The sequence below is a fragment of the Panthera pardus genome, unplaced genomic scaffold (genome assembly GCF_024362965.1).
Source record: "Panthera pardus isolate Hobbes unplaced genomic scaffold, ASM2436296v1 HiC_scaffold_3, whole genome shotgun sequence".
Taxonomy (NCBI): domain Eukaryota; kingdom Metazoa; phylum Chordata; class Mammalia; order Carnivora; family Felidae; genus Panthera; species Panthera pardus.
The window spans coordinates 45602567-45629037 of record NW_026526876.1 but is presented as its reverse complement, the minus strand read 5'-3'; the positions used below and the strand labels follow the sequence as shown (position 1 = coordinate 45629037).

At 47.7% G+C, this 26471-nt stretch overlaps 1 protein-coding gene across 3 annotated transcripts in view; it reads left to right on the top strand.

Moving 5' to 3' along the window:
- Positions 1-26471, top strand: part of RNF43 (ring finger protein 43) — a 65080-nt gene that overhangs the window by 35171 nt on the left and 3438 nt on the right. For all 3 annotated transcript variants that reach the window (XM_019415631.2, XM_019415630.2, XM_019415632.2), the window contains 7 exons: positions 13427-13549; positions 20902-20976; positions 21088-21219; positions 21852-21956; positions 23321-23482; positions 24024-24126; positions 24818-26167. In XM_019415631.2, the coding sequence (XP_019271176.1) occupies positions 13427-13549; positions 20902-20976; positions 21088-21219; positions 21852-21956; positions 23321-23482; positions 24024-24126; positions 24818-26167 (2050 nt within the window). The remainder of the gene's footprint in view (positions 1-13426; positions 13550-20901; positions 20977-21087; positions 21220-21851; positions 21957-23320; positions 23483-24023; positions 24127-24817; positions 26168-26471) is intronic.

Sequence of the window (26471 nt, the reverse complement as noted above, 5' to 3'; positions counted from 1 at the left end):
GAAATACCAACTGACACCGATGCCAAGGTATCCAGGCACTATCCACGGAGACCCAGTGAAGTGCTGAGCTCCAAATGGCAATCTCTTCTAGGCTCTCACAACACCATCTTTCGCTTTTTCTTTTATCTCCTGCCTGGGAGGCTACACCATGGGTGGGAATAAAAATCTACTCTCCTGTTGCATCCAGGAAGCTGCCAGCAGTCTGTTTGCCTTGCTCTTTGCTGGCAAATCATTAAACAGTCCCCCCAAAGCAGGCCTCTTCCCCAGGGCCACCCCATGGACAAGGATTCAGAGCTGTGGTCAAAGGGCTGTCAGCAGTCAGGCTGGAGCCTTTGGGTTGTCTCCAACACAAGCCTCTTCTGACTGTTGCCTCTTCTGAACAGAAGCCTCCTTGGCCTGGTCTCAACCCCCAGTGGCTTCTGAGGAGAGACTCTGGGCATCTGAGTTGGCTGGTGGCTTGAATAATTTTGTCCTTCCCCTCCTAATGTAATTTCTAAGTACAACTAGGCCCATGCTCCACCCCTCCCCCTTCCCCTTTCCAATGTAAATGCAGTCTTGTGTGTTAGCTGCCCAGGAGCTGGGGCCTGGGATCAGCCAAGCAAATGCCATAACTTCCCATCACCACTCACAATGTGGCAATTAAAACCTGAGCATAGATTTAGTTGAATTGGCCCATCTGGATACAATATCTGCCCTTAAAGGACTCATAAGCACCACAGCCAGCCAGTCATAGATGACTGGAACAGAGTGTGCAGGGTAACTTGAAATCCCTACAATCCCTGAGCAGGAGACTAGCCTGAAAGACACAGAATGTGTGAAATAACCAGATTAATTTATCTATTTCACACTCTTGTGTTAAACTCACCAAACTTAGAAATACTTGGGTAGTTCTACTGGTAGTCATGATATGCCTCTGGCATATTTAAATAAATAACCTGATTTCCTCAAATTTAATTTCTTTGGTCTTTTTTTCACAAGGGCTGTCTGGTTTTAGTCTTTGGTCTTTTCAGCATTAAAATCTTAACGTCAATAATTACTTAAAAACAATAATACTGGGGCGCCTGGGTGGCTCAGTCGGTTGAGCGTCCGACTTCGGCTCAGGTCATGATCTCGCGGTCCGTGAGTTCGAGCCCCGAGTCGGGCTCTGGGCTGATGGCCCAGAGCCTGGAGCCTGTTTCCGATTCTGTGTCTCCCTCTCTCTCTGCCCCTCCCCCGTTCATGCTTTGTCTCTCTCTGTCTCAAAAATAAATAAACGTTAAAAAAAAAATTAAAAAAAAAACCAATAATACTAACTGCTTCCAGCAGATTTCTAAATTTCTACCATCATCTCTGGCATGAGTTTGGCTGAAACAAGAATAGCAAAATCATAAAGCAGACTGTGTCAAGGCTGTTTGCAAGTAGCACATTGGGTTTAGTTGGAGCACTTGTGGGAGTGCAGTTAACTACTGCAGAGTTAAGCGTTAAGGCCATCCCTAGGAAGGGCCCTAGCCAAAGCCTCTAGAGCCCCTTATCCTGGAAATTTGAGGGCAAGTATTGCCCTAGCAATACTGCCACCTGTGACAAGACCTCAGCTTTTCTGCAGATGACCTCTTTTAACAAGACGTAGGTAAATTAGGGGCCTCAAGTGGTGCTTCCTATAGGATGGAGGTCAGTGAAGGTGGTAGGATCTCCCTGGGACAGTGGTCACTAACTGAGCAGCAGAATTCAGCTGACATTTCAGGACATCTTAGTATAGGAGTCTTGGAGGTTTGATCCCTGAGATCCTAACCTGGTGGAGGAAAGGAGTTCAAACTTCGTGCCTGAAGTATCTTCTAAGATCTTGACCTTTGTGGGCCTGAGAACCTGGGTATCCTATTTCATAGCTTTTCTTCTAAAGAGCACTGATGTAACTAAAATGATATTTAGTGGGCTCCCACTCCTTTGTTCCTAACTTCTTGATTAGCTTCTTGGTGCCCCTATAACTAGAGGTCATTCTGGGCTGAGTCGGGACAAACTCTGTTTCTGTGTGAGAATATAATGGACAAAAATGGCTGAGATTTTTCTCCTTCTCTCTGTCTGATTATTGCCAAATAAGCTTCCTCTCTGATTATCAGTTTATTTCAAAAGCAACTTAGTTAGCTCTTTCTTCTTTCTCCTCCCCTTTTTTTTCCTGCCCATGACTCTGCTTATGACCCTGACCCTGTGAACCACCCATACATAGATGCCAAGCAGAAAAACCACACCATGGGAACCATTTTAAGGTCATGAGGTCCATCTACATCATGGAGCTTGGATATGATCTGAGATGAGGATGGGTGAATTTTTTTTAATAATTTTTTTAACTTTTTTTATTTTTATTTTTTATTTTTTTTAACATTTATTTTTTGAGAGACAGAGAGACAGAGAATAAGTGGGGAGGGGCAGAGAGAGAGGGAGACAAAGAATCTGAAGCAGGCTCCAGACTCTGAATTGTCAGCACAGAGCCCAACATGGGGCTCGAACCCATGTGCCTTGAGATCATGACCTGAGGTGAAGTCAGACCCTTAACCGACTGAGCCACCTAGGTGCCCCAGAGGATAGGTAAATTTTAAAATTGAAGAATGAAGTCTTTAATGTGGAGCAAGACCGGGAAATTGCAGTCTGGCTGAATGACCATTATTTGGGTCCAAGCTTTTGTGAACTCTAATTTCAGGACACACCTTTCTCATCCTAAACAAACATGGACTATTCACTGGGAAAGCATCTCTGAGCAGTGTCTGGATCTGGCTGCCTTTGTTGTGGCTAGAAGAGATGAGATAGGCCCTAGGAGAGAGGAAGGAAGCTGAGGCTGCCGGGAAGAAAGAGCCTAGGCCTGGAGGGAAAATGAGCAGATAGACCTTGCTTCTGTCCTGTTGCTAAGAATGATTCAAGTTTGAACATTCTAGAAATGGAGGTCGTGAAGCCTTTCATCCATTCACCGCAGTACCCAGCAATGTTTGTTGTACCACACAGAATACCTCCCATTGCATGTACCTGGAGGTGGCATGGCAGGGTAAACAGGGTACTGGGATTGAATTCTGGAGACCTCCAGGATTTAACTAGCTGTGTAACCGTGGGCAGCCTGTGACTTGAGTCTTATGTTCCTCATCTGTAAAAAAGGAAGTGTTGAAGGGCCCTTACAGGTATGAACCAGGCTCAGCTGTTAGCAAATCACATCTCTTTGTAAACTGTATGGCAGCTGGATTCAAATGAAATTTTATTCATTATTCCAGCAAAGACCAAGGGCCTCCAAAATGCAAAGCCTCAGACTAGACTTTTGATGAGCTCATTTACCCCCCTCAGCCTTTGTCCCCCTGCTTCCTGTTGGAAGCTGGCACATCATTTCAGTTCTAATCTTCTCAGCACTCTTGCTCACCAGCACACCTGTCCACTGGGGAGGTCTTCTGGATCCAGTGAGAAACACAGGAGGCCTCTGTCACCCATCCTCTCTGTGTCAGTCCACTCTCATCAGGGGGCCCAAGGTTGTGCTGCTCTCGCCCCACCGATATTATTTTCCTTCGTACCTTAAAAAAATTACACAATCAAGCAGGAATACATTTTCCTTATTAAAAAAAATTAACAGAATAAAGGGAAACTCCTTTTGACAATTTCCCCAGCCTCCCAACTTAATTCAGTAGGAAACTCAGTCATCCCAAAGACAGTGACAGGCTGAGATAAGGAAGAGAATGAAGTCTAGAGGTTTCCAAATCCAAGCCTAAACAATCACCAGTAGGGCCTAACCTGCGGATGTGAGCTGGACCTCTTTCAATAAAAAGGACAAAGTGCCCAAACTGGGCTTCAGAGGCTATTTCGGTGCTGCAGGCAGGAAGCAGCAACTTCAGGCTGTTCTGTTTTTCCCAACTCCCGAGCTATAGGAGCTTGACTTTATGATGCTGGTGTGTCCCGGTGCTGGAGATAAGAGTCAGGTGGTTCTAAGTTCAGGTAATGGAGGTTGCATAGGAGAGATGGATTATAAAATCTGAAAAGAGGAAATGGGGGGAAAGGTGCCTTTGATGCCTGGCCAGTATTCCTGATTACAAAGGCAAAGTTGTAGCAGGCAGTAAAGTTACCTGTCCAAGGCCTGGGTGAAGGTCCGTATGTGGAATCAGAGAACTAAGAGATTATTGCAGCAGAGGTCGGCAGGGGGGGGGGGGGGTGGGGGGGGGTGGGGAGGAGGGTGGCTGGAAACAAGAGACAGTAGAGAGTTGCTTGCAAAAGCACACACCCCAAGATGAGGAGATGCCGTGGATAAAGAAAGACCAGCATTAAGTTTGGGGCTCAGTTGAGCCCTGGAATGCCCTTTGTGAGGAGGTAATGAGATCACATGGCTTCCTTCATGGGAAGGAGGCGGGCTGAGAACTGGAAGAGCTTGTTCAGTGGGGTTTGGAGGGCTGAGCACAGGGGGGAAGTGACCGTGGATAATGAGCTGTCCCAGACTGGGCCTTGTAGAACACTGGCATTCAGAAGCACTGTTGACAATCGCCAAGGGAGTAGCAGTCAGAAGAAGGTCTTTGTCCCTTCCAGCAATAAGGAGGGATTTTATTATTGCAAATACGATAATAAAACAATGACCGTTTAATGAGCACTTATTGAGTGTCGGGTTCTGTGCTAGGTACTTATTATATCCATTATCTCCAGTCTTCATGATAATCATCCCATTCTGTAGGTGAAGAATATGAGGCTCAGAAAGCCTAGGTAACATGTCCAAGGTCACACAGGCGAATGATGGAGTCAGAATTTGAGCCTTAGGTCTATTTTAATTTTTTTTTTTTTTTTCAACATTTTTTTATTTATTTTTGGGACAGAGAGAGACAGAGCATGAACGGGGGAGGGGCAGAGAGAGAGGGAGACACAGAATCGGAAACAGGCTCCAGGCTCCGAGCCATCAGCCCAGAGCCTGACGCGGGGCTCGAACTCACAGACCGCGAGATCGTGACCTGGCTGAAGTCGGACGCTTAACCGACTGCGCCACCCAGGCGCCCCTTTTTTTTTTTAATTTTTTTTTTTTCAACATTTTTTATTTATTTTTGGGACAGAGAGAGACAGAGCATGAACGGGGGAGGGGCAGAGAGAGCCTTAGGTCTATTTTAGAAGGGAGGGGAAAATCAGAACAAATAAGTTAAAGGAGGAGGACAGAGACCTAGAGACCAGATCCATCCGAAAATATGAAGTACAACACATGCCACTAAAAGGACAGTATTCACGTCTTTACACAGGCATGGAAACTATGTGTGCAAAGCTGAGTTCTCAGCCAGAGTGGCCTGGACCCTGAAAGCAAGCTCAGGCTCCTCTTAATTTGCCCCTGAGGGCAGTGTCTGGAACAGGGGCATCCCATCTCCTGACTTTTCAGGAAGTCACAGATAGCCAGTCCTTAAGCCCCTCCAGTTTTCAGGGGCTCTACCCAACCACACCCTCCCTGAATCCTACCAGTCAACTCCCTTGGCTCTCTCCTGGTGTCCTGAGAGGACAGGTGACATCTCCTTATTAGGAGACCTTGCATCCTAAGGAGGCAGGTACATTTGGATCTGTTTTCTCTCAGGGGTCCTCTCCCCAGCTAGAATTCCCTGCAGGTGGGAGCAAAGACAGCCCGTGTTACACCCAAGGAAGACTAAAATTGCCTTGCTAGGTAATGAGCAGTGTCCTGGCTGAATGGTCTTCTTTTTTTTTTTTTTCTTGGTTTTGTTTCTAATCTGAGCATACTTGAAAAGTCTTACTGTAAAAGAGTCCAACCATACAAAAGTGCAGTGAGTATGGTTTTCATGCCACAATACAACTATACAAGAAATAGGTTTTCTTGAGAGCTTCCCCTCACAGAGCAGCCAAAACAGAAATATCTAAGACACCCCTCTGATATTTGTCGACACTGGTCACCACAAATACGCTCATTGTTCAAGCCCAAGTGTTCCCTTGAAATCCATGTAGGCACATCATCTTCACCAGGGTCCAGGCTTCTGGGGTCTACTCCTTCTGGGGCACAGTCTGGAGATTCCCACATCTTGGCATATCCCCAGATTCCTCCCCCCATTCCCCCAGGATTCCAGGGACTCTAATGGCCCCTGCCCTATCCCCCATACACACTCCTTTCTGTCTTGGGGACACTCACATTTTCCTCAAGGAATTCAATCTTTCACAAAAACCAGGAAGATAGCTTTAGCATCACTTGTTTTGGGTAAATGCCCCTAAGGCAGGGAAATAGGAGAGGCTCTCTTCCTGGAGTGGCAGGAGAGAAAAGATACAAAATATAAATAGCTCTCATTCTTTTCTGTTCTTCCACAACAGCAAAAAAGCAAAACTCAAATTAATATCTCAATATATCATTCTATGATTGAAATGTTCAAAGCAAAACACCAAAGTCTCTCTTCACTATCTCCTTGCTAAATCCTCTCCCAAAGCCATTGTTACCAGAATTTTGGTGTGCATTGTGTTGCCTTTAGAGTTAACTGTCAGCTATCTGGTTGTAGACCGTCGATATTTAATAAAAAAAAATATTGATCCGGGTACCTACTGTGTGGCAGGCACTGAAGGGGCGGTGGAGGTGAGTTATATATAGCCTGGGAAGAGAGGGAAGTAAGCAAACAACTGAAATACCACTGCATAAGTTGTGATGGGGGAATACAGGGTGCTAAGAGGGCCCAGAGCAGGGGCCTCTGACCTATCCTGACAGAGCAGCAAATGCCAGAAGTGTTTGGAGACATGAAACACGTTATTTCTGGACCATGGGTTTCAAGGGGGGAGAAGAAGTATGGGAAGGGAATGGGAAGCCATGGGGCAAGGTGTATAGGCATGAGCCCAGAGCAGGCAGAGCCTTTTAAGCTGTCTTTATAAATACAGACTTTATTCCAAGAGCTATGAGAAGCTTTTTAAGAGCTTAATGTGGAAGAGTGACGCACTCAAGTTAGCATTGTAGACCACTCTGGCTTCAGTGTGTAGAACTGAGAGGGGTGAAATGCCCCCAGTTATTTGGAATAACTGTGTTCCCAGTAAATTGGAACAGCAATGATGGTGGCCTGTATTAGAGTAGCCAGAGTGGAAACGGAGGAAAGAGGACAAATAAGAGACATGTTTAGGAGATAGAATTGTTAGAAGCTGGTGATTGGTGGGTGTTGCTGGTGGGGGTAGGGGTGAAGGAGACGGAGGAGGCTAGGTGGAAAACATCTGTTTTGGGGAGTAGGTAGATAGCGATTCCCTAAAATAGGGAACACTGGAGGAGCAGTTTTGAGGGATAAAATGATTAGTTCAATTTTGAACATGCTGAGTTTGAGATGTCTCATTTAAAGCTCTTCATGTGCCTGAGTGGCTCAGTCGGTTGAGCGTTTGACTTCGACTCAGGTCATGATCTCACGGTTCGTGAGTTCGAGCCCCTTGTCAGGCTCTGTGCTGACAGCTCAGAGCCTGGAGCCTGCTTTGGAATCTGTGTTTCTCTGTCTCTCTGTCCCTTCCCTGCTCACGCTCTGACTCACTCTCTCTCTCTCTCTCTCTCAAAAATAAATAAACATTAAAGAAAAAAACAGTATAAAGTTCTTCGTGCAGAAATGTCCAAGCCCTACCTGTCGGACATATAGGTCTGGAACTCATGAGAGGTCTAGGCTGCACATGTGTAATCAATGACCTCTGTATGGAAACCAAAGCTATTCACTGGTTGGAGTCACGTAGGGGGTGCATGGAGGGTAAAAAGAGAGGAGGGCCTAGGACAGAATCCAATATTTCAGGGATTTGTTTAGGAATGTAAAATTAGGATGGTAAGTTTTCTTAGTCATGAGTTGGGGGAGGCATCGTGTTTTCAAAGTAAAATGGGAAATATTCTTAGTTTATTATTATTATTATATTATTATTATTATTATTATTATTTATTTTTACTTTATCCTACTTCTTCCATTTCTTCTGATCTCAGCTGTGTAATTCTGGACATGTTACTTAACCTTTTTTTTTTTAAAGTTTTTATTTAAATTCTAGTTAGTTAACATATAATGTAATATTAGTTTCAGGTGTACAATATAGTGATTCAACACTTCCATACACACCTGATAAGTGCATTTCTTAATCCCCATCACCTATTTAACCCATCCCCGCAACCACCTCCCCTCTGGTTACCAGTTTATTCTCTATGGTTAAACTATAGAATTTATTTCTCAGTTTGCCTCTCTCTCTTTTTTCCTCCCTTTGCTCATTTGTTTTGTTTCTTAAATTCCACATGGGTGAAATCGTATGGTATTTGTCTTTCTCTGACTGAATTATTTCACTTAGCATAATACTCTCTAGCTCTATCCATTTCATTGTGAATGGCAAGATTTCATTCTTTTTTATGGCTGAATAATATTCCATTGTATATATATACATATATGTACACACACACACACGCACGCACACACACCACAGCTTCTTTATCCATTCATCAGTTAATGGACACTTGGGCTGTTTCCATAATTTGGCTATTGTAGATAATGCTGCTATAAGCATCAGGGTGCATGGATCCCTTTGAATTAGTATTTTTGTATTCTTTGGGTAAATACCTAGTAGTGCAATTGCTAGATTGTTGGATAGTTCTATTCTTAACTTTTTGAGGAACTCCCATACTGTTTTCCAGAGAGGCTGCACCAGTTTGCATTCCAACTAACAGTGTAAGAGTGTTCCCCTTTCTCTGCCTCCTCGCCAACACCTTTTGTTTCTTGTGTTGTTGATTTCAACCATTCTGACAGGTATGAGGTGATTTCTCATTGTAGTTTTGATTTGAATTTTCCTGATGGTAAGTGATGATGAGCATTTTTTCATGTATCTCTTGGCCATCTGTATGTCTTATTTGGAAAAATGTCCATTCGTATCTTCTGTCCATTTTTAAAAATTAGATTGTTTACTTTTGGGGGGGGTGTCGAGTTATATAAATTCTTTATATATTTTAGATACTAACCCTTTATTGGATATGTTGTTTGCAAATATCTACTTCCATTCTGCTAGATTGCCATTTAGTTTCATTGATTGTTTCCTTCACTGTGCAGAAGCTTTTTATTTTGATGTAGTCCCAATAGTTTATTTTGCCTTTGTTTCTCTTGCCTCAGAGATCTTTCTAGAAAGAAGTTGCTGCCTGTGCTCTCTTCTAGGATTTTTATAATTTCAGGTCTTACATTTAGATCTGTAATCCATTTTGAATTTATTTTTATATATGGTGTAAGAAAGTGGGGTCCAATTTCATTCTTCTGCATGTCGCTGTCCAGTTTTTCCAACACCATTTGTTGGAGAAACATTCTTTTTCCCGCTGGATATTCTTTCCTGCTTTGTCAAAGATGAACTGACCATATAATTGTGGGTTTATTTCTGGGGTTTCTATTCTGTTCCATTGATTTATGTGTATTTGTGTGTGTGTATGTGTGTGTGTGTGAGAGAGAGAGAGAGAGAGAGAGAGAGAGAGAGAGAGAGTCTGTGCCAGTACCATACTGTCTTGATGACTACAGCTTTGTAATGTAGCTCGAGGTCCGGAATTGTGATGCTTCCAGCTTTGTTTTTCTTTTTCAAGGTTGCTTTGTGTATTCGGGGTCTTCCATACAAATTTTAGGATTGTTTGTCCTAGTTCTGTGAAGAATGCTGTTGATACTTTGATAGAGATTGCATTAAATGTATAGATTGCTTTGGATAGTATAGACATTTTAACAATACTTACTCTTCCAATCTATGACCATGGAATGTCTTTCCATTTCTTTGTGTTGTCTTCAATGTCCTTCATCAGGATTTTGTCGTTTTCAGAGTACAGATCTTTTTCTTCTTTGGTTAGGTTTATTCTTAGGTATCTTATTGTTTTTGGCACAATTGTAAATGAGATTGATTTCTTAATTTTTCTTTCTGCTGCTTCATTATTGGTGTATAGAAATACAATAGATTTCCATACATTGATTTTGTATCCTACGACTTTACTGAATTTGTGTACCAGTTCTAGCACTTTTTTGGTGGAGTCTTTTGGGTTTTTTATATGTAGTATCATGTCATATGCAAATAGTGAAAGTTTTACTTCTATCTTGTCAGTTACTTAACCGCTTAATGCCTCAGTTTCTTCATCTTTAAAATGGAGACAATAGTAGTTTCTACCTTAACATAGCGTTGTTACGAGAATGGAAAGAGTTAATACACAAAAGTGCTTAGACCCATCACTGGCCCACTGTATTTACTGAATAAATGTAAACTAGCATTATCATCATCCCCATTAGCTTGGACAATGGAGGGTTGACTCTGGGTTCATTTTGAGTTACAGGACTCCAGAGGCTGGAGTCAGATAGAGCTGGGTTCTAATCTTGTGTGACCTTAACTTCCCTGTGCCTTAAGCCTCTTTCTCTTCTTTAAATGGGAATGATCACACCTACCTCATAGTGAGATAACATCTAGAGGGCCTGGCAGGCAAGAGGTGTTTACTAATGGTTAATTTCCTCCCCCTCCCTCTTCTATAGTCCCTTCAGGATCAGGGAAGTCTGGTGACTCTGACACCAAGTTTTTTCTCCTGCATCACCTCAGAGGCATCCTACAATATAGCACTGCTTGTATATGCTGGTTCCCCCTGTGAGGGCCTGGGGGCAGAGTGGTGGTTAAATATTTGCAAATCTTTCTGTAAAGACAACTCTTGGGGCTCCTGAGTGGCTCAGTCAGTTGAGCATCCGACTCTTGATTTCAGCTCAGGTCAGAATCCCAGGGCTATGGATGGAGCCCCATATTGGGGTCCATGCTGAGCATGGAGGCTGCTTAAGGTTCTCTCTCCCTCTCCATCTGCCCCTCTCACCAGCTCACGTGTGCTCTCCCTCTCTCTCAAATTAAAAAAAAAAAAAAAGAATAAGGAAAAGAAAAGTTAAAAAAAAGAAGACAATTCTTCTCTGAAGTGACTTCCCCCCTCATTTGACACTCTAATCAGTGAGAGGCACGTTGGAATTATCTGGAGAAAGCTGGACCGTGGGTAGTGGTAGGGGAGCAAGCAAAGCAATAGAGTCCCATGGCTACGATTTGTAGTTCCTGAAGATCTCACATCTTTTGTTCTATTGGAACAGCTGACTTCTGACTCCTTCCACACTAGACAGTCTTCTCTCATCACCAGGGAGACCTTTCTCAAGCGCAAATCTGCAGTCTTTCCTCCTTAGTCTGGTGCTTGCCAACCTTTCTGGCCTCATCTCCTGCCTTCCCCTCCACACCAGACCTAAATGCCTGCAGCCTCTTCTTGCCCCCTGCCTGTGCCTCCATGCCTGGGCACAGGCTGCTTCCTCTGCCAGGAATGTACCTTCCCCTTTCCTGCAGATCCAGTGGGTAAGCACATATCTACTCAGTACCCAAGGACTCACTAAAGTCACTCTGCTCTCCTACATGGGATACTTAGTCCCCTCTCCTTGAGCCCTCCCACAGCATCACAACATCACAATACAATGTGTTTGTACACTTGTCTTCTGAGCTTCATTAAGGCAAAGAGCCTATCTTATTTATTGTTGACTCCCCAACTCATTGTACAGTGCATGGCAACAAGGAGGCCCTCCTTGTTGAAGAAATGAGTGGATGCATGGTTGGGCAAATGGTTGAATTTGCATGGTTTGGGATAGTTGAATGTTGAAGAAATGAAGAATGAAGAAATGAATGAATGCATGGTTGGGCAAATGGGCAGATGGACAGACTAATGGAACTTGTTGAGACAGGAGCTACAGCTTCAGTGAAGTGAGAACAACCCCTAATCTTGGCCCTGACCCTTTTCTGAGGGGGGTTGGGATGCACATAGCATTTCTTCCACACTAAACTTTGACGACTACCAGAGTAATTCTCCTTAAATTCTGGGAGCAAGAATGGAACTCCCTCTCATTTCAATTCCCCCTGCCCAAAGATTTGTATTCACAAGGATAGAATTCAAAGCAGGGTGGTGCTTGTTTTTGAGAACCTACTATGTTCAAGGGACTGCAGTGACATGGTGAGAAGAAATAGCATGAAAATGCTTTCAAAAAGTGACTGTGCTTTTATTTATTTGTATATTTTTAAAGATTTTATTTTTAAGTAATCCCACACCCAATGTGGGCCTCGAACCCACAACCCCGAGATCAAGAGTCACACACTCTCCACCAAATGAGGCACCCCCAAAAAGTGACTGTGCTTTTTAAATCCATCATCAGTACCAACATCTTCATGAGTTCAAAATGCTCTCTGGTTCGTCTGATGGTTCTTTCTGGAAGCCCTTTAGACTTCAGCGGCAGTGGAGAAGAAGTATGGGCACCTCCCTCATACAAAATCCCCTTGTTTGCAGGATACACTGGGTTTCCACCACATAGGAACCTCCAGCCCATAGGATTATCTAGGGCCAGATAAATATTTTTTTTCTCATAGCACTATGGGAAGATTAGTTTCAAGTGGGTATTCGAATCATTTTGAGTGACAAGCGAGTATACAGAAGGACACTCTTGTCCTCTGATAGGGGATTCTCTGGTCTGTTAGCACACTTTGGGCCCACTTCCCCCCGAGCCATTGCCCTGCACCAGCTAGGCTAAGGCCACAGGGTCTTGGACTGACCCTGCCACACCCTCAGAACATGTGCTGGCTCACCTCCACTGCATCATTCCTGGGGAAAGGATGAGCTCCTAGGAAGTGTGATGTTCAAGGCTCTTAGCCAAGGCTTATCCCCAGATGGTGTCTTCTCCCTGCTTCATCTCAGGATGGGCCCAGGGCAGGGGCAAAGGGAGATATTGAGAAGATCAGGGAAACCCAGAGTGAGTAGACCCAAGCCACAGGAAAGATGGGGATGTCAGCGGACATCCCAAGGAGGCAGGAGGCACCCGGCAGCACCCAGCACTGCCCTGGGAGAGCATGGAGGGAAGGCAAGATTCTGAAGGCACTGATATGGGCTCTTAGCCTGGGGTTTTAGAGCAGGTGAAAGAAGTAGGAGGTGAGAGAGTCTGTGGCAGTTTGAGGGTTGTTGGGGCAGATTTGCAGCAGGCTCTTCATTGAGGTTCCCCCTTTTGGACACCCCTCGTGCCTACCTGCACCCCACCTCCATGTATCCTTGGCTCTGGTGGCCCTGAAATGACAACTGATGCTTACTAGCTTCCTCTGAGGCAATTTAGTAAGAAGGCCCATTAAGGAGGACACTTGGGATGAGCGCTGGGAGTTATATGTAGGGGATGAATCACTGGATTCTACTCCTGAAATCATTATTGCACTATCTGCTAACTAACTTGGATGCAAATTAAAATGAAAGAATTAAAGAAAGAAGGAAGGAAAGAAAGAAAGAAAGAAAGAGAAAGAAAGAAAGAAAGAAAGAAAGAAAGAAAGAAAGAAAAAGAGAGAAAGAAAAAATAAGAAGGCTGATTGTTTCATAGCACTAGGAGACCTGCCTGGTCCCTGCCTGGAACAGCGGGGAAGTACTTGGCTCCCACAGCTTATTCCTGCTCCCTAGAGCCTCCCTAACCTCTCTCTCTCCCTCTCTCTGCAGTCCCACCCCCTGTACCTGTGCAATGCCAGCGATGACGACAATCTGGAGCCTGGATTCATCAGCATTGTCAAGCTGGAGAGTCCCCAACGGGCCCCCCGCCCCTGCCTGTCACTGGCCAGCAAGGTAGGTTCGCACTTGACCTCCACACACTCTGAACTTCACCCAGCTCCAGGCTGTGAGAGGGCCCTTTGTTCTCTGTCCCCTTCTCACCTAGGAGAGATGTGTCCAATTTGCTCTGGTTTTCCTCATTCATGACTGGTTTGAGAGGGGTGGAAATTCAGGCCTCCATCCTTTCCCCACCAACCATCATCTACCAGCAGAACCTCTGACTGTCATCTAAGGCAGGTGCCCCACCGCATATCCTCCCCCATCACCTGGAAATTCTTAAACCCCTTCCCCTAACCAGCATCAGGGCAAAGAGGCAGTCAGTTGAAGGGCTTTTCCATCTTTCAGAAACATTGACTGAGCATATGCAAGAATAGCAGAAACAGAAGCCATGTTTCCTTAAAAAGTTCACATTCTTGGGGTGCCTGGGCAGCTCAGTAGGTTAAACACCAGATTCTTGATTTTGGCTCAGATCATGATCTCAGGGTTCATGAGATTGAGCCCCATGTTGGGCTCTGCACCGAGAGTAAGGAGCCTGCTTGGGATTCTCTCTCTCCCACTATTTCTGCCCCTCCCTTGCTCACGAGCGCACACATGCTCTCTCTCCTTCTCTCTCTCAAATCAAATAAATAAACATAAAAAAAAGTTCACATTCTTCCTCTAAGATTGCAAACCGGTGGCTCCACATTTCCAGAGGGCATCATTGGCTGGAGCTGGTGGCAGTTGCCAGGTTTCCACCATCGTGGACTGTCTGGTTTGTCATGCTCCTCACTGGCCTGCTACCTCTAAGGTCCTGTGAACATTTTTATTTGTTCTGCTCTAATGTTAGTTACTGTTTTCTGTGTGCTGACCATGTGCCACATGGGACAGATTCTTTATACATTATCCCCTTTATTTTGCATGGCAATCAGGAAAGCTAGACATTTTATTCTCTATTTGACATGTGAAGCAAGTGAGGGTCAGAAAACTTAAGTAACTGGGGCACATGGCTGGCTCAGTTAGAGGAGCATGTGACTTTTTTAAAAATGTTTTTTAAAATTTATTTATTTATTTTTTTAAATGTTTATTTATTTTTGAGACAGAGAGAGACAGAGCATGAATGAGGGAGGGGCAGAGAGAGAGGGAGACACAGAATTGGAAACAGGCTCCAGGCTCTGAGCTGTCAGCACAGAGCCCGACGCGGGGCTCGAACTCACGGACCGTGAGATCATGACCTGAGCCGAAGTCGGACGCTTAACCGACTGAGCCACCCAGGCGCCCCTAAAATTTATTTTTAAGAGAGAGAGAGAAAGAGTGCAAGCCAGGGAGGGGCAGAGAGAGAGGGAGACACAGAATCTGAGGTAGGCTCCAGGCTCCGAGCTGTCAGCACAGAGCCTGATGCAGGGCTCAAACTCACAAGCTCTGAGATCATGACCTGAGCTGAAGTTGGACTTAACCAACTTAACCGACTGAGCCACCCAGGTGTCCCAGAGAAGCATGTGACTCTTGATCTCAGGGTTGTGATTTCGAGTCCCACATTGGGTGTAGACATTACTAAAAAGTAAATAAATAAACTAAAAAAGAAAAAGAAAAAAAAACTTAACTTGCCAGGGTGACCCAGCTGGGAAGGGGTGGAGCTGTGATTTGAACTGAGCCTTGTCTAGTTCTCAAACCTGGGCTTTTAATCTCTCTGCTCTGTTGCCTCCCATTTTGGCTAGGAACACTGAAAGCATGTGAAAAGATTCTCCTGGTGGCATAAGCCAGAGCATAGTTAGATTCTGTGTGGCACAGTCAGGTGGATTTGGTGGAAAGGGTCCAGCTCCCCGGTGTGGGGAAAGAGGACGGTGACAGTCCCAACCAGTGTGCCCGCTCATTGTACTCAGGCCCAGACTCTCCCTGGTTTCCAGATCCTACTGAGGGCTATTTCCTGAGCCATGAGTCTCAAGGAAACAGCCTGGGCTCTTACCTGGTCCCATGGAGGGGGAAAGATGTGGGCGGGGTTCTGATTGTGGCACCCACAGGTGGGTGGAGATATTCTCCCAGCCCAGGCCACGCTGATGCAGAAGAGGGCTACGGAGGATGTGGGCGGTCGGGGCCAGCACACGTGGAGGATCTGGAGAGTGTTGTCTCTGTGTAAGACTGGGCAGGTCCTTGATGGCAGCAGAATTTTGTTAGGTTGAAGGTACCCTGCTTTGGGCTATTTCACTTCCCTTGCTTTACAGAATGTGGGCAAATGTCATTCATTTGCTCATTTGGTAGATGAGTGCCTAGTGTTACGTGGTATGAATGTGAGTGTGGAGTGTGTGTGAGTGGGTGTGAGTGTGTGTATGTGTGTGTGTGAGTGAGTGTGAGTGTGTGAGATACAGAGGTGGGAGAGGAGAGAAAGATGGGAGAGGAAGGGCTCAGAGATGCTCTGCTGTTCTTCTAAAACAGTGTATGCATTTCACACACATGTGAACACTGGGCAACGTGGCAGGACATTGTCCACGTAGGAGGTTTTCGTCTCGCCCCCTGGAGGATCACAGTGCTGTGGGAGGAATAAGTCCTGTGCACAGACACTAGGAAACAAGGAACGTGTGGTCGGTGCTCTTTTTTTTTTTTTTTTTAATTTTTTTAACATTTATTTATTTTTGAGACAGAGAGAGACAGAGAATGAACAGGGGAGGGTCAGAGAGAGGGAGACACAGAATCTGAAACAGGCTCCAGGCTCTGAGCTGTCAGCACAGAGCCCAACGCGGGGCTCGAACTCACGGACTGCGAGATCATGACCTGAGCCGAAGTCGGCCGCCCAACCGACTGAGCCACCTAGGCGCCCCGGTCGGTGCTCTTTTTAACCTTATTGGGCCACCACCATAAAATGGGACTTTTATTTTCTACCCCAGTGGTTGTTGTGAGGATGAAAATGATGTCTGTCAGCTACCAAATAGTGCCTGAGCTAAAATGCACAAAGGAACAAAAAGCCATTAGGGGTTTAGAAGAGGCACTTAAGCTGCTGCCCTAGGACCTGTTTTTCTTCCACAGCCTTTGTGGTCACTGCTCATGCTTCCTCCTCCTTCACTAGCTGCTCAGCTTCTCCATACCTGGCTTCTCCCCCACCTCGGTGGGACAGGATGGCTCTAGCCCCACATTCTCCAACTGGTCAGGTCAAGGCTTCCCTTGAGTTTCATCCTTTGACCTGACCAAGCAGCTCCTACCTGAGATCTGCTGGCTCAAAGGAGGTCTGTGAGGGTAGTAATGGAGGTCTTTGAGCTACTTCCAATGTTTCATAAGTCCCACAAGCTTAACTAAAATATTTGTATGTTGCTTTTGGTTACAAGTTATCTCATAGGAAAATGAATTGTACATAATGAATTCAGTTAGTTTGGTAAAATGTTAAAAAAACATATGGTTCCCAGAAGCCAGAGGGGAAAGGTGGGTTTTAGTGATAAAAGTTTGAAAAATTCTAACCTCAATCAGCTCTGGAATATCCATCAGTAGTAGTGATGTCATCACCATCAACAGAGCTGGGGCTCTTGAGACCCAGACAGCCCTGGGTCTGAAGCCTGCCATCTCCACTGCTCCTCAGTGTGACCTAGACATTTTAGCTCACCTCTCTGGGCCCCTGTTTCCTCATCTGTAAAAGGGGAATAATAATGGGATTATATCATAAAGCAGTTATGAGGATTTAATGAGACAGTACAGATGGAAGCTCTTATGGAAGCTCCATAAGACAGTACAGATGGAAGCTCCCATGCTAAGCACATAGTAATCACTGAATAAATGATTACAATTACCACTGTTGTCGTCACTGGCATCATCATCCTATGCTTTTAACAAGATTGGGGTTTTTCTTTCATTCTTTCCTCTCTTGATCTTCTCTGAAACCCTCACCATAATTTTTCTGGACTCATCCATTCTTGTCACCACCACTGACTCCCTCCCCCGATCCAGTCATCCAACTTGGTTTCTGTTTCTCTATTAGCAACTCCACAGCCATCCTCGTGATTACCCAGGCCCTTATCACCTCATGCCTGGACTAGATCAGTGGTCTGATCAGCTGTGTGACCCTGGGGAAGTTGTCCAGTCTCTCTGAGCCTCAGTTTCCTCAACTCAAAACTGGATAATTGTCTTATAGAGTTTTTGTGAAGAGTGAATGAAATCACATACCCAAAGCATATAGTAACAGCTGATATAACAATAACTAATACTTAGGGGACACTTACTATGTGCTGGGTACTAGCATAAAGCTTTGCATGGATTAACTTATACAGCCCACAAAACAACCCTGTGAAGTAGGGCCTATTATAATCCCCAGTTTACAGAAAGGAAAACGGAGGCACACAGCAGTTAAGTACCATACCCAAAGTCTAACAGCTAATAGTTGGTGGCATATTCAGGACTCAAACCTGAGCAGTCTGGGCAGAGTGGGTCTCAGTAAAGGTTAGTATCCCTTCTACTTCCTCCTACCCTTGCTTTCAAGCCCAGATGAATTCCACGTCTTCTAGTGAATCTTTCCTGACTGGCTCAGCCCAGCTAGCCTATTATGGAGGGATGCCTCTTTTCTGGCACACTGCCAGGGTCTCTGTCCATGCCAGGTTTCAGGGAGGTGCTTTGTGGGGAGGGGGAAACCAAGGCTCTTTCTTAACTCCACCCCCATCCTCAAACTCAGCTGAGTCTTATCTGTTTTGTGTATTGAAGATTTGCGTCAGATTGTGTGTGTGTGTGTGTGTGTGTGTGGTGGGGGATGGGCTTTCTGCAGTGAAAAAAGGTTTGAAAACTACTGGTCTATTTCATTCATTTGTACTCTGGAATGTTATCAGCATTATATTATGGATATGTCTTTGGATATATTATGGATATGTACATATGGATATGTACAACTAGATAATGAGCTGTTCTAGAGGGCTTGGCCTTCCCTGGCTTGGTGCCCTGGCCACAGTAGGTACTTAGCCAATCTTTGATGAGGAGATTACAGAGACTGTCACTGTGTCTGGAGAGGAAAACCTACAGCCCAGAGAGGTACAGAGGGTAGTGTATGAGTCCTAGAGTGTACTAGTCCTGGTTGCTAGAGGCCGTGGGCAGCTTTGCTTGCTGCCCCTAGAGAGATGGCTGACTCTTTGCAGCCCCAAAAGAGATCTCTGGGTAATTTTTCTAAAGCTGAGTCTTCCCATGCAGAGGGCCTTCCTATTGTCTCTGCCTTCCAGATTCCGGTCTCCCAAGAAGTGCTTTCTTTTCTCCCTCTCTCCCACTTTCTTGGGGGCAGGTGGACCAGAGGGAAGCATGGATAGCCCCAGTGTGGGCTGCCATCTGGCCCCAAATCGTGCTTTTTTGTTCCTAGAACTCTGAACACAGGTACCCACTGCCTGAAAGTCCTGTTTGTTTCCCCTGTTGGCCAGTACTCTCTCTTTGATCCTTTTTTACAACTTTGTAATTATGGGCTGTAATGGGCTGGGGTGTTTGAACATCAGGGTAATTACTTTCCACTGTTCCTACCCCAGTCCTTCAAAGAGAGAGGGGTTGGTAAGTAAGAAAATCTCTGGAGAAGGAAGTCTGTGCCCTTCTCTCATGCTCTTTCAGGCCAGGCTGGGTCTAGGGTCTCAATCTGGGCATGAGACACATGAGGCCCTGTCAGCATGTTGGATCCAGGAGTCTCAATTCATTGACTACTGAGGTGACCTCCCCATGCCTTGGCCAAGTTCTAGACTATGACATTAGCAGTGGGAGCCCCTCTCCTTTTCCTCTGGTGTGGCTCCCATACCCTGGCTTGGAGGGTTCAGAAGTTTCTCTTTGCCTGGGGTCACCTAGTTGGGCTGGACTTCTTGGGAGTAAATGAGCAGGAGGACAATGAAGGCTGTGACCTGTCAATTTCTTCAGCAATACCATTCTAGAGTCCTGTGAATTTCCAGTCAATTAGGCTGGCGAGCCTGGGCCTGGGCTGGGCCTGGGTGCTGGTAGAGGGCCCAGCCTAGCTCCTCAGCAGCTCAAGGAGGGAGGGAGAGAGGGAGGAAGGGGGAAAGTTACTCTTCTGACCAAAACAGGGCCCCACTCGAGTGTCTCCACCACCTTCTTCCTGGGCTCCCCTGCCTGTGGGCTGCCAGTTCTGAGGGGGCCCTCTGGCCCCTGCTGCCTCCTGGGGAGTAGGGAGCAGGGAGCTGGAGCAAGCTGCTCCCCTGGCCTGCCTGGCAGGAGACCTGCCCGGACAGGCTCTCTCCGGGAAGGAAAGCAGAGATCAAAGCCCTAAGAGTGTGAGTAAGCCCCAGCCCTGGCTCCCTTTCCTGCCACCACTACTGGCAGAGGGATTAACTCCTTCAGTGCCTGCAGGAAGGCCGCAAAGACTCAGCAGGGCCCTGGGGGCACGAGGTCCCAGCCTGATACCAAGGCAAGATGAGCCTGTGCTGTGGGGAGAAAGGCTGGAGAGTGGCTGTGCTGGGCAGGGAGGCTGTCACAAAGGCAAGGCAGGATCTGTCTGTGGCTCCTTTGCCCTTGCACCTCCACCCCACTCCTGGCTCTTATCTCAGTTCTCTTACCCCACACCCAGCTTCTAGATTCCTGCTTTTTTTTTTCTCTCTCTTTCTTTTTGGCTCTGCTCTGCTCTGCCTGGTTGGCTAGACCCTGCTCTTGGAGCCCTGGCAAGCGTGCATGTGCGTACCTGCACAGTTGTGTCCTTGTGGTAATAGCCCCTCAGTCCCTCCCCACCCAGCCTCCAGTGCCACCTTCAGGGAAGGGATGAGGGATAAAGCACTGGACAGAGACTCCATTAAGTCCTTGAATTGTAGCCAGGAAAAGTGTGGCAGGGAGAAAGAGATCAAGAGATGGGCTGAGCCTGGGCTCTGCCATAGAGACCTTGGGTGACGGCAGGGTCCCAGGCCCTTGAAACTCTGCCTGAGCTGAGGGGATGCCCTGTAGGCTCCTCTTGTCAGGCAGGGCTGGATCTTGGAAAGCCCAGTTCTATTCTGAAGGAGTTCTCCACCTGTCTTTTCTCCCTCCCTTTCCAGGGACTGGTCACCCTCCCCCCACTCCCTGGGGTGGGGGTTTGTGGTGGTTCTGGCCACTCCCTTCTGTTCTCACACTTCTTAGTGAAGGCAGACTTGTGGTACTTTGAGGGCCAGGCAATGTCTTATTTGTCCTTAGCTCTAGAGCCAGGTCCACTACCTGACTCCTACTAAACCCTTGTTATGGGTTTATTCCATGACAGAACGAAGGATTGAATGTTGTCCTTGAAGGCAGTGGGACCTGGGTGAGCTGAGGGCAGGACACGGATCGCACATGTTATATTTGAGTGTGCAAAGATGCAGTGTGTGCAACGTCCCAGGAAGGGACAGGCGTGTGAGGGGTGAGGCCGGGGCATGGATGGACAGATGGGCCGTGTCCTTCTCTGACCTCAGCTGGACCTCTGCTGTGTGTCCCTGCAGGCCCGGATGGCAGGGGAGCGAGGAGCTAGCGCGGTCCTCTTTGACATCACTGAGGATCGAGCTGCTGCTGAGCAGGTACCCAGGGACATTGGGGTGTCTGAGGGAGCTGGGTGGAGGGAGATAAAGTCACCTGGGAAAAGACAAGTCAGGACATAACAGCCCTCGTGGGCACTTTCCCTCCCACAGCTACAGCAACCCCTGGGGCTGACTTGGCCAGTGGTGTTAATCTGGGGTAAAGATGCCGAGAAGCTGATGGAGTTTGTGTACAAGAACCGAAAGGCTCATGTTAGGATTGAGCTGAAGGAGCCCCCAACCTGGGTAAGCACGCCAGATCTCCAGGCCTTGCCCTAGCGCCCGTTCTCACTGCCACTTTGTTCTGTGGCAACTCCCATCGAGAGCCCTTAGACTCCTGGAGCTAAAGAGAGTTTAGAAACCCTATAGTTCAACTTTATCCACCAGCTGTGTGCCTCAGGACAGGTTTCTTCCCCCTCTGGGATTCATCTGCAGAATGCATCAATTTGGCCAGCTGAGTTCTAAAGTTGTTTTCAGCTCTGTGGTTTCATGGCACAGAGGAGCAGAGCCAGAATGAAACCCTGACCCCCTAGCCTCTGACACCCTGGCTGGTGTTTCTCCACTAGCTAGAAACCTCACCCAGCTGTGCACTGGGTGGCTTCCACTTTGCAGAGGGTCCTTTTCCTCTTTTTCCCAAGCACACAGGTCTTCAGATAGTACCTCTCACAGCTGACACCTGGAGGACCCTCTCCTATGATTGACCTTGGGCAGACAGGGACCACCTAACCCCACCTGCAGGTTCCTCCTCACCTCATCCCCTCTGCTGGAAGACTCATGGGGATCTCTAGTCTTCACTCTCCCGAGCACCTGAATTTCTCCCAAATTGGCCCAACTCCTTCCAGAAATATGACTCTTTCCATCTCTGCTCACTCCTCCAGCCAGATTATGATGTGTGGATCCTCCTGACAGTGGTGGGCACCATCTTTGTGGTCATCCTGGCTTCAGTGCTGCGCATCCGATGCCGCCCCCACCACAACAGGCCGGTGAGCAGGGTGGGCTCCCTGATGGAGGTGGCACATTTATGCATATGGGAGGGTAAAGAGCAGGAAGGGAGAAGTGAGGAAAGAAGATGCCCTTATGCTCTTGAAATACTTTACATCTAAACACCCTGGCATCTGACTTGTTGATCTCCAGCAGCCTCTCCACATCAGCTTGCCCATTCATTTATTTATTCAGCAAACATAGAGACCTCCTCGTATGGACCAGGCACGGTTTCAGGTATTGGGGATTGTGCAGTGAACAAAAAGATCCCTCAGGGAGCTTTCATTCTCATGGGAAGAGACAGACAATAAACAAAATAAGTAAGTAAAATATGTAGTATTTTAGATGGTGACATGTTCCCAGGAGAAAAATAAAATGGAAGAGGAAAAAGGGAATGTAAAAGGACAGAGTTAATTTTTATTAAAAAAATTTTTTTTCAATGTTTATTTTTGAGAGATAGAGACAGTGCGTGCAGGGGTGGAGGAGGGGCAGAGAGAGAGGGAGAGACACAGAACTCGAAGTGGTCTCCAGGCTCCATGCTGTCAGCACAGAGCCTGACGCGGGGCTTGAACTCACAAACTGTGAGACCATGACCTGAGCCAAAGTCGGATGCTTATTCAACTGAGCCACCCAGGCTCCCCGGACAGAGTTAATTTTTAAAAGCAAAGCCAGAGAAGGCCTTATTGAGAGGACGACATTTACAGGAAAGACCCTAAATGGGTGAGGGGGTGATATGTGCAGATATCTGGGGAGAGTATGATCGAGACAGAGAAAACAGTAAGGGCAAAGGCCTTGAGGCAAAAGCGTGTCCAGTATGTCTGAGCCACAGCAAGGGGGCCATGTGGCTGGAGTGCAGTGAGTGAGAGGACAGAGCAGGAGGCGAGGACAGAGGGCCCATGGGGGCCCCTTTTACTGGACTGTGTAGGCCATTGGCAGGACAGTGTTTTTTTACTCTGGGTGAAATGGGAGCTATTGGAGAGTTTTGAGCAGAAGTAGTACCATGATCTGACTTACATTTTAAGGCGGTAGGATGGATATGTGGTTCGGTGGTTAATGGGATTAGGAATTCAGTTTGATGGGCCTATTTGATATCCAAGCAAAGATGTCAAGCAGGCAGTTGGATGAAAATTTTCTCCCATGGGTCATCAAGGAAAAGAAAGCTTGATGGTATGAATGGGGGAGTGGGGTGGGCAGGGCTTAGCCTGCTTGGCAGAGCCACGTATGAGCTTGAAGACGACAAACTCCTAGGAGTAGTCAATCGGCCATATGATCTAACTGGGTGACTGGGAGCCAAGCACAAACTTGAGGTCCAGGGGTGAGGGAAGAGGAGCCCTTGCCCTATTCTGAGCCTCACCCCTCTTCTCAGGATCCCCTTCAACAGCGAACAGCCTGGGCCATCAGCCAGCTGGCCACCAGGAGGTACCAGGCCAGCTGCAGGAGGGCCCGGGCTGAGTGGCCAGACTCAAGTAGCAGCTGTAGCTCAGCCCCTGTGTGTGCCATTTGCCTGGAGGAGTTCTCTGAGGGCCAGGTAAGGCAGGGCTTGCGGGCGACCTCCATGACCAGGCTGGGGAGGGCAGCTGGACTTTGGGAGGCTGGAGGAGGCACTCGGGCAGGTGTGGGTGCCCTGGTTGCATCTGTGTCCCGTGTATTTGCAATGAGGCAGAGGTAGGGGACAGCACTGAGGTCTGGTTATTTTCCTGGTCTTCCAGGGAAAGACAACTACTGTTCGTTGAGTGTGTACCACGTGCTAGGATCTGTAGTGGGTGCTTTAGATGTATTATCTCATTTTAGCCTCATGACAGTGCAGGGTGGGGGTAGGTTAGTTTTTCATACTCATTTTAGAGCGGAAAACTAGAGCATTTCTGTTAAGAAACTTGCCCAAGTTCATGCAGCTAAAGTGGCAAGATCCAGGTTTACCGGACACCAAAGCCCCTTACTCTTTCTATTCTACCATGGGGTATTTTACAAGAAGCTGAGGGCAAAAAGGAGAGGCCAGAGGGAGTCAGGGAAATCCTGGTTACTCCTGAACCTACAGATAACTTTGGTTTGGACCCCCTTGTTTTCTCTAGGAGCTGCGGGTCATTTCTTGCCTCCATGAGTTCCATCGTGTGTGTGTGGACCCCTGGCTACATCAGCATCGGACTTGCCCTCTCTGCATGTTCAACATCGTAGGTAGGAGGTGGGCCAAGTCCTCCCCTATGTGCAGGCAGATGGGTCTAGAACAAGGTTGCTCTCTGAGGGATGGTTTTGTCTTGAAGCTGAGGAGAAAGCAGGTCTGCCATAATAGTTCTTTAAGCTGTGTACTGCTCAAGAGTGCTTCCTGTGAAGGGCAGGGAGGGCCATTCATACATAATGGGCCATACATACATAATGAAGATGTAGACATCTTCATTACTTTAAACATTGTATCTTTATGACAACTTTGTTGATTCTAAATCTGGGTGGTTTGTATATTTATTATTCTGATTTTCTGGCAACAAAGTATCTTATTCTAACAAAACCAGGATATTATGAAAATTTTCTAAAAGATGAAAGTGAAGTATCTTGAGGAAGGAGAGCCTTTTTCCAATCTGCCCAAAGGTGCACTATGGACTGGTGGTGGCCCTGGGTCAAAGAGCCCCAGGTGGGCTGATGGGAGGAGCAGGGATGGACATACACAGTGGAACTTCCAGGGAGATAGATGGACTGGAAGGAGCCAGGGCGTCCCAGGGCACAGGCAGATTAGGAATGTCCTTGGTCCCTCAACTCTGACCGAACACACAGGCTATGTGGGCTCAAATAGGTGCTACAGCCACACTTTTCTGAATGCACGCTCCGTAGGTTTGTGGGGTCAAACACCTATGCTCTTGGTTCTTTCTTCCAGAGGGTGATTCGTTTTCCCAGTCTCTGGGACACTCTCGATCTTATCAGGAACCAGGCCGGAGACTCCACCTCATTCGCCAGCATCCCGGCCATGCCCACTACCACCTACCTGCTGCATACCTGTTGGGCCCTTCCCGGAGTGCAGTGGCTCGGCCCCCGCGATCTGGTCCCTTCCCAACCTCGCAGGAGCCAGGCACAGGCCCCCGGCACCACCGTCTCCCCAGAGCCGCACATCCTCGGGCTCCGGGCGAGCAGCAGCGCCTGGCGGTGGCCCAGCATCCCTACGCGCAGGGCTGGGGGCTAGGCCGTCTCCGATGCACCTCGCAGCACCTCTCCGCTTGCCCAGCACCCCCACGCCGGGCCAGGCCTCACGACAGCAGCGGTTCTGGAGAAAGCTACCGTACGGAACGCAGTGGCTACATGGCAGATGGGCCAGCCAGTGACTCCAGTTCGGGGCCCTGTCACGGCTCTTCAAGTGACTCAGTGGTCAACTGCACGGACATCAGTCTGCAGGGCATCCATGGCAGCAGTTCTACCTTCCGCAGCTCCCTGAGCAGTGACTTTGACCCCTTGGTGTACTGCAGCCCTGAAGGGGAGCCCCGGGGGGAGGAGACCCAGCCTAGTGTGACCTCTCGGCCCCGTTCTTTGGACTCAGTGGTACCCACAGGAGAAACCCAGGTTTCCAGCCACGTCCACTACCACCGGCACCGGCACCACCACTACAAAAAGCGCTTCCAGTGGCATGGCCGGAAGCCTGGCCCAGAAACTGGGTTGCCCCAGTCCAGGCCTGCCATTCCTCGGACACAGCCCCAGCCAGAGCCGCCTTCCCCTGATCAGCAAGCTGCCAGATCCAACCCAGCTGCCCCTTCAGGACAGCTCCCCAATCCACAACGGCCCAAGGCCCTCATCGAAGCAGCCCCAGGCCCAGCTGATGCCTCCAGCCCCAGTCCCAGCAGCCTCTTCCACTTGCAGAAATCCAGCCTCCCTGTTCGACATCCACAGAGGAAAAGGCGAGGGTGCCTCTCAGAGCCCACCCCAGCCTCTCGGCCCCAGGACTTGACTGCACACCCAACTTGCCAGGTTTTCCCCCATTATGCTACCAGCTTGGCATACCCTTGGTCCCCAGAGGCCCATCCATTGATCTTTGGACCTCCAGGCCTGGAGAGGAGGCTGCTACCAGAAACCCCAGGCCCTTGTTACCCAAGTTCACAGCCAGTGTGGTTGTGTCTGACTCCACGCCAGTCCCTGGAACCACACCCACCTGGGGAAGGGCCTTGTGAATGGAGTTGTGGCACCCTGGAGGGCAGGTCATGCCCTTACCCACACTGCCAGGTGCCGCCAGCCCAGCCTGGTGAGTTTTCAGGGGGAGAGGGTGTGGTGGGGAGAGGATACTAGGGGTTATTGCAGGATGGGTAAAGTCAGCCAACAAAGGATTGACAGAAGCTGAGAAGGGTGCAGTGGGGCGACATTCAAAATATTGAACAACAGGCATAGCATAAGATGCTGGCTGAAGCACTCTGACTCGGCCAGGTATTACTCCTTTAGTTGCCAGATCATAGGGCGGTCTCAGGGGAAATACAGTGTGGATGAAACATCAGAAATCTGGCACTTGTGGTTGTTTGGGACAACAGCTCCAATATAATTGTTTCAATACT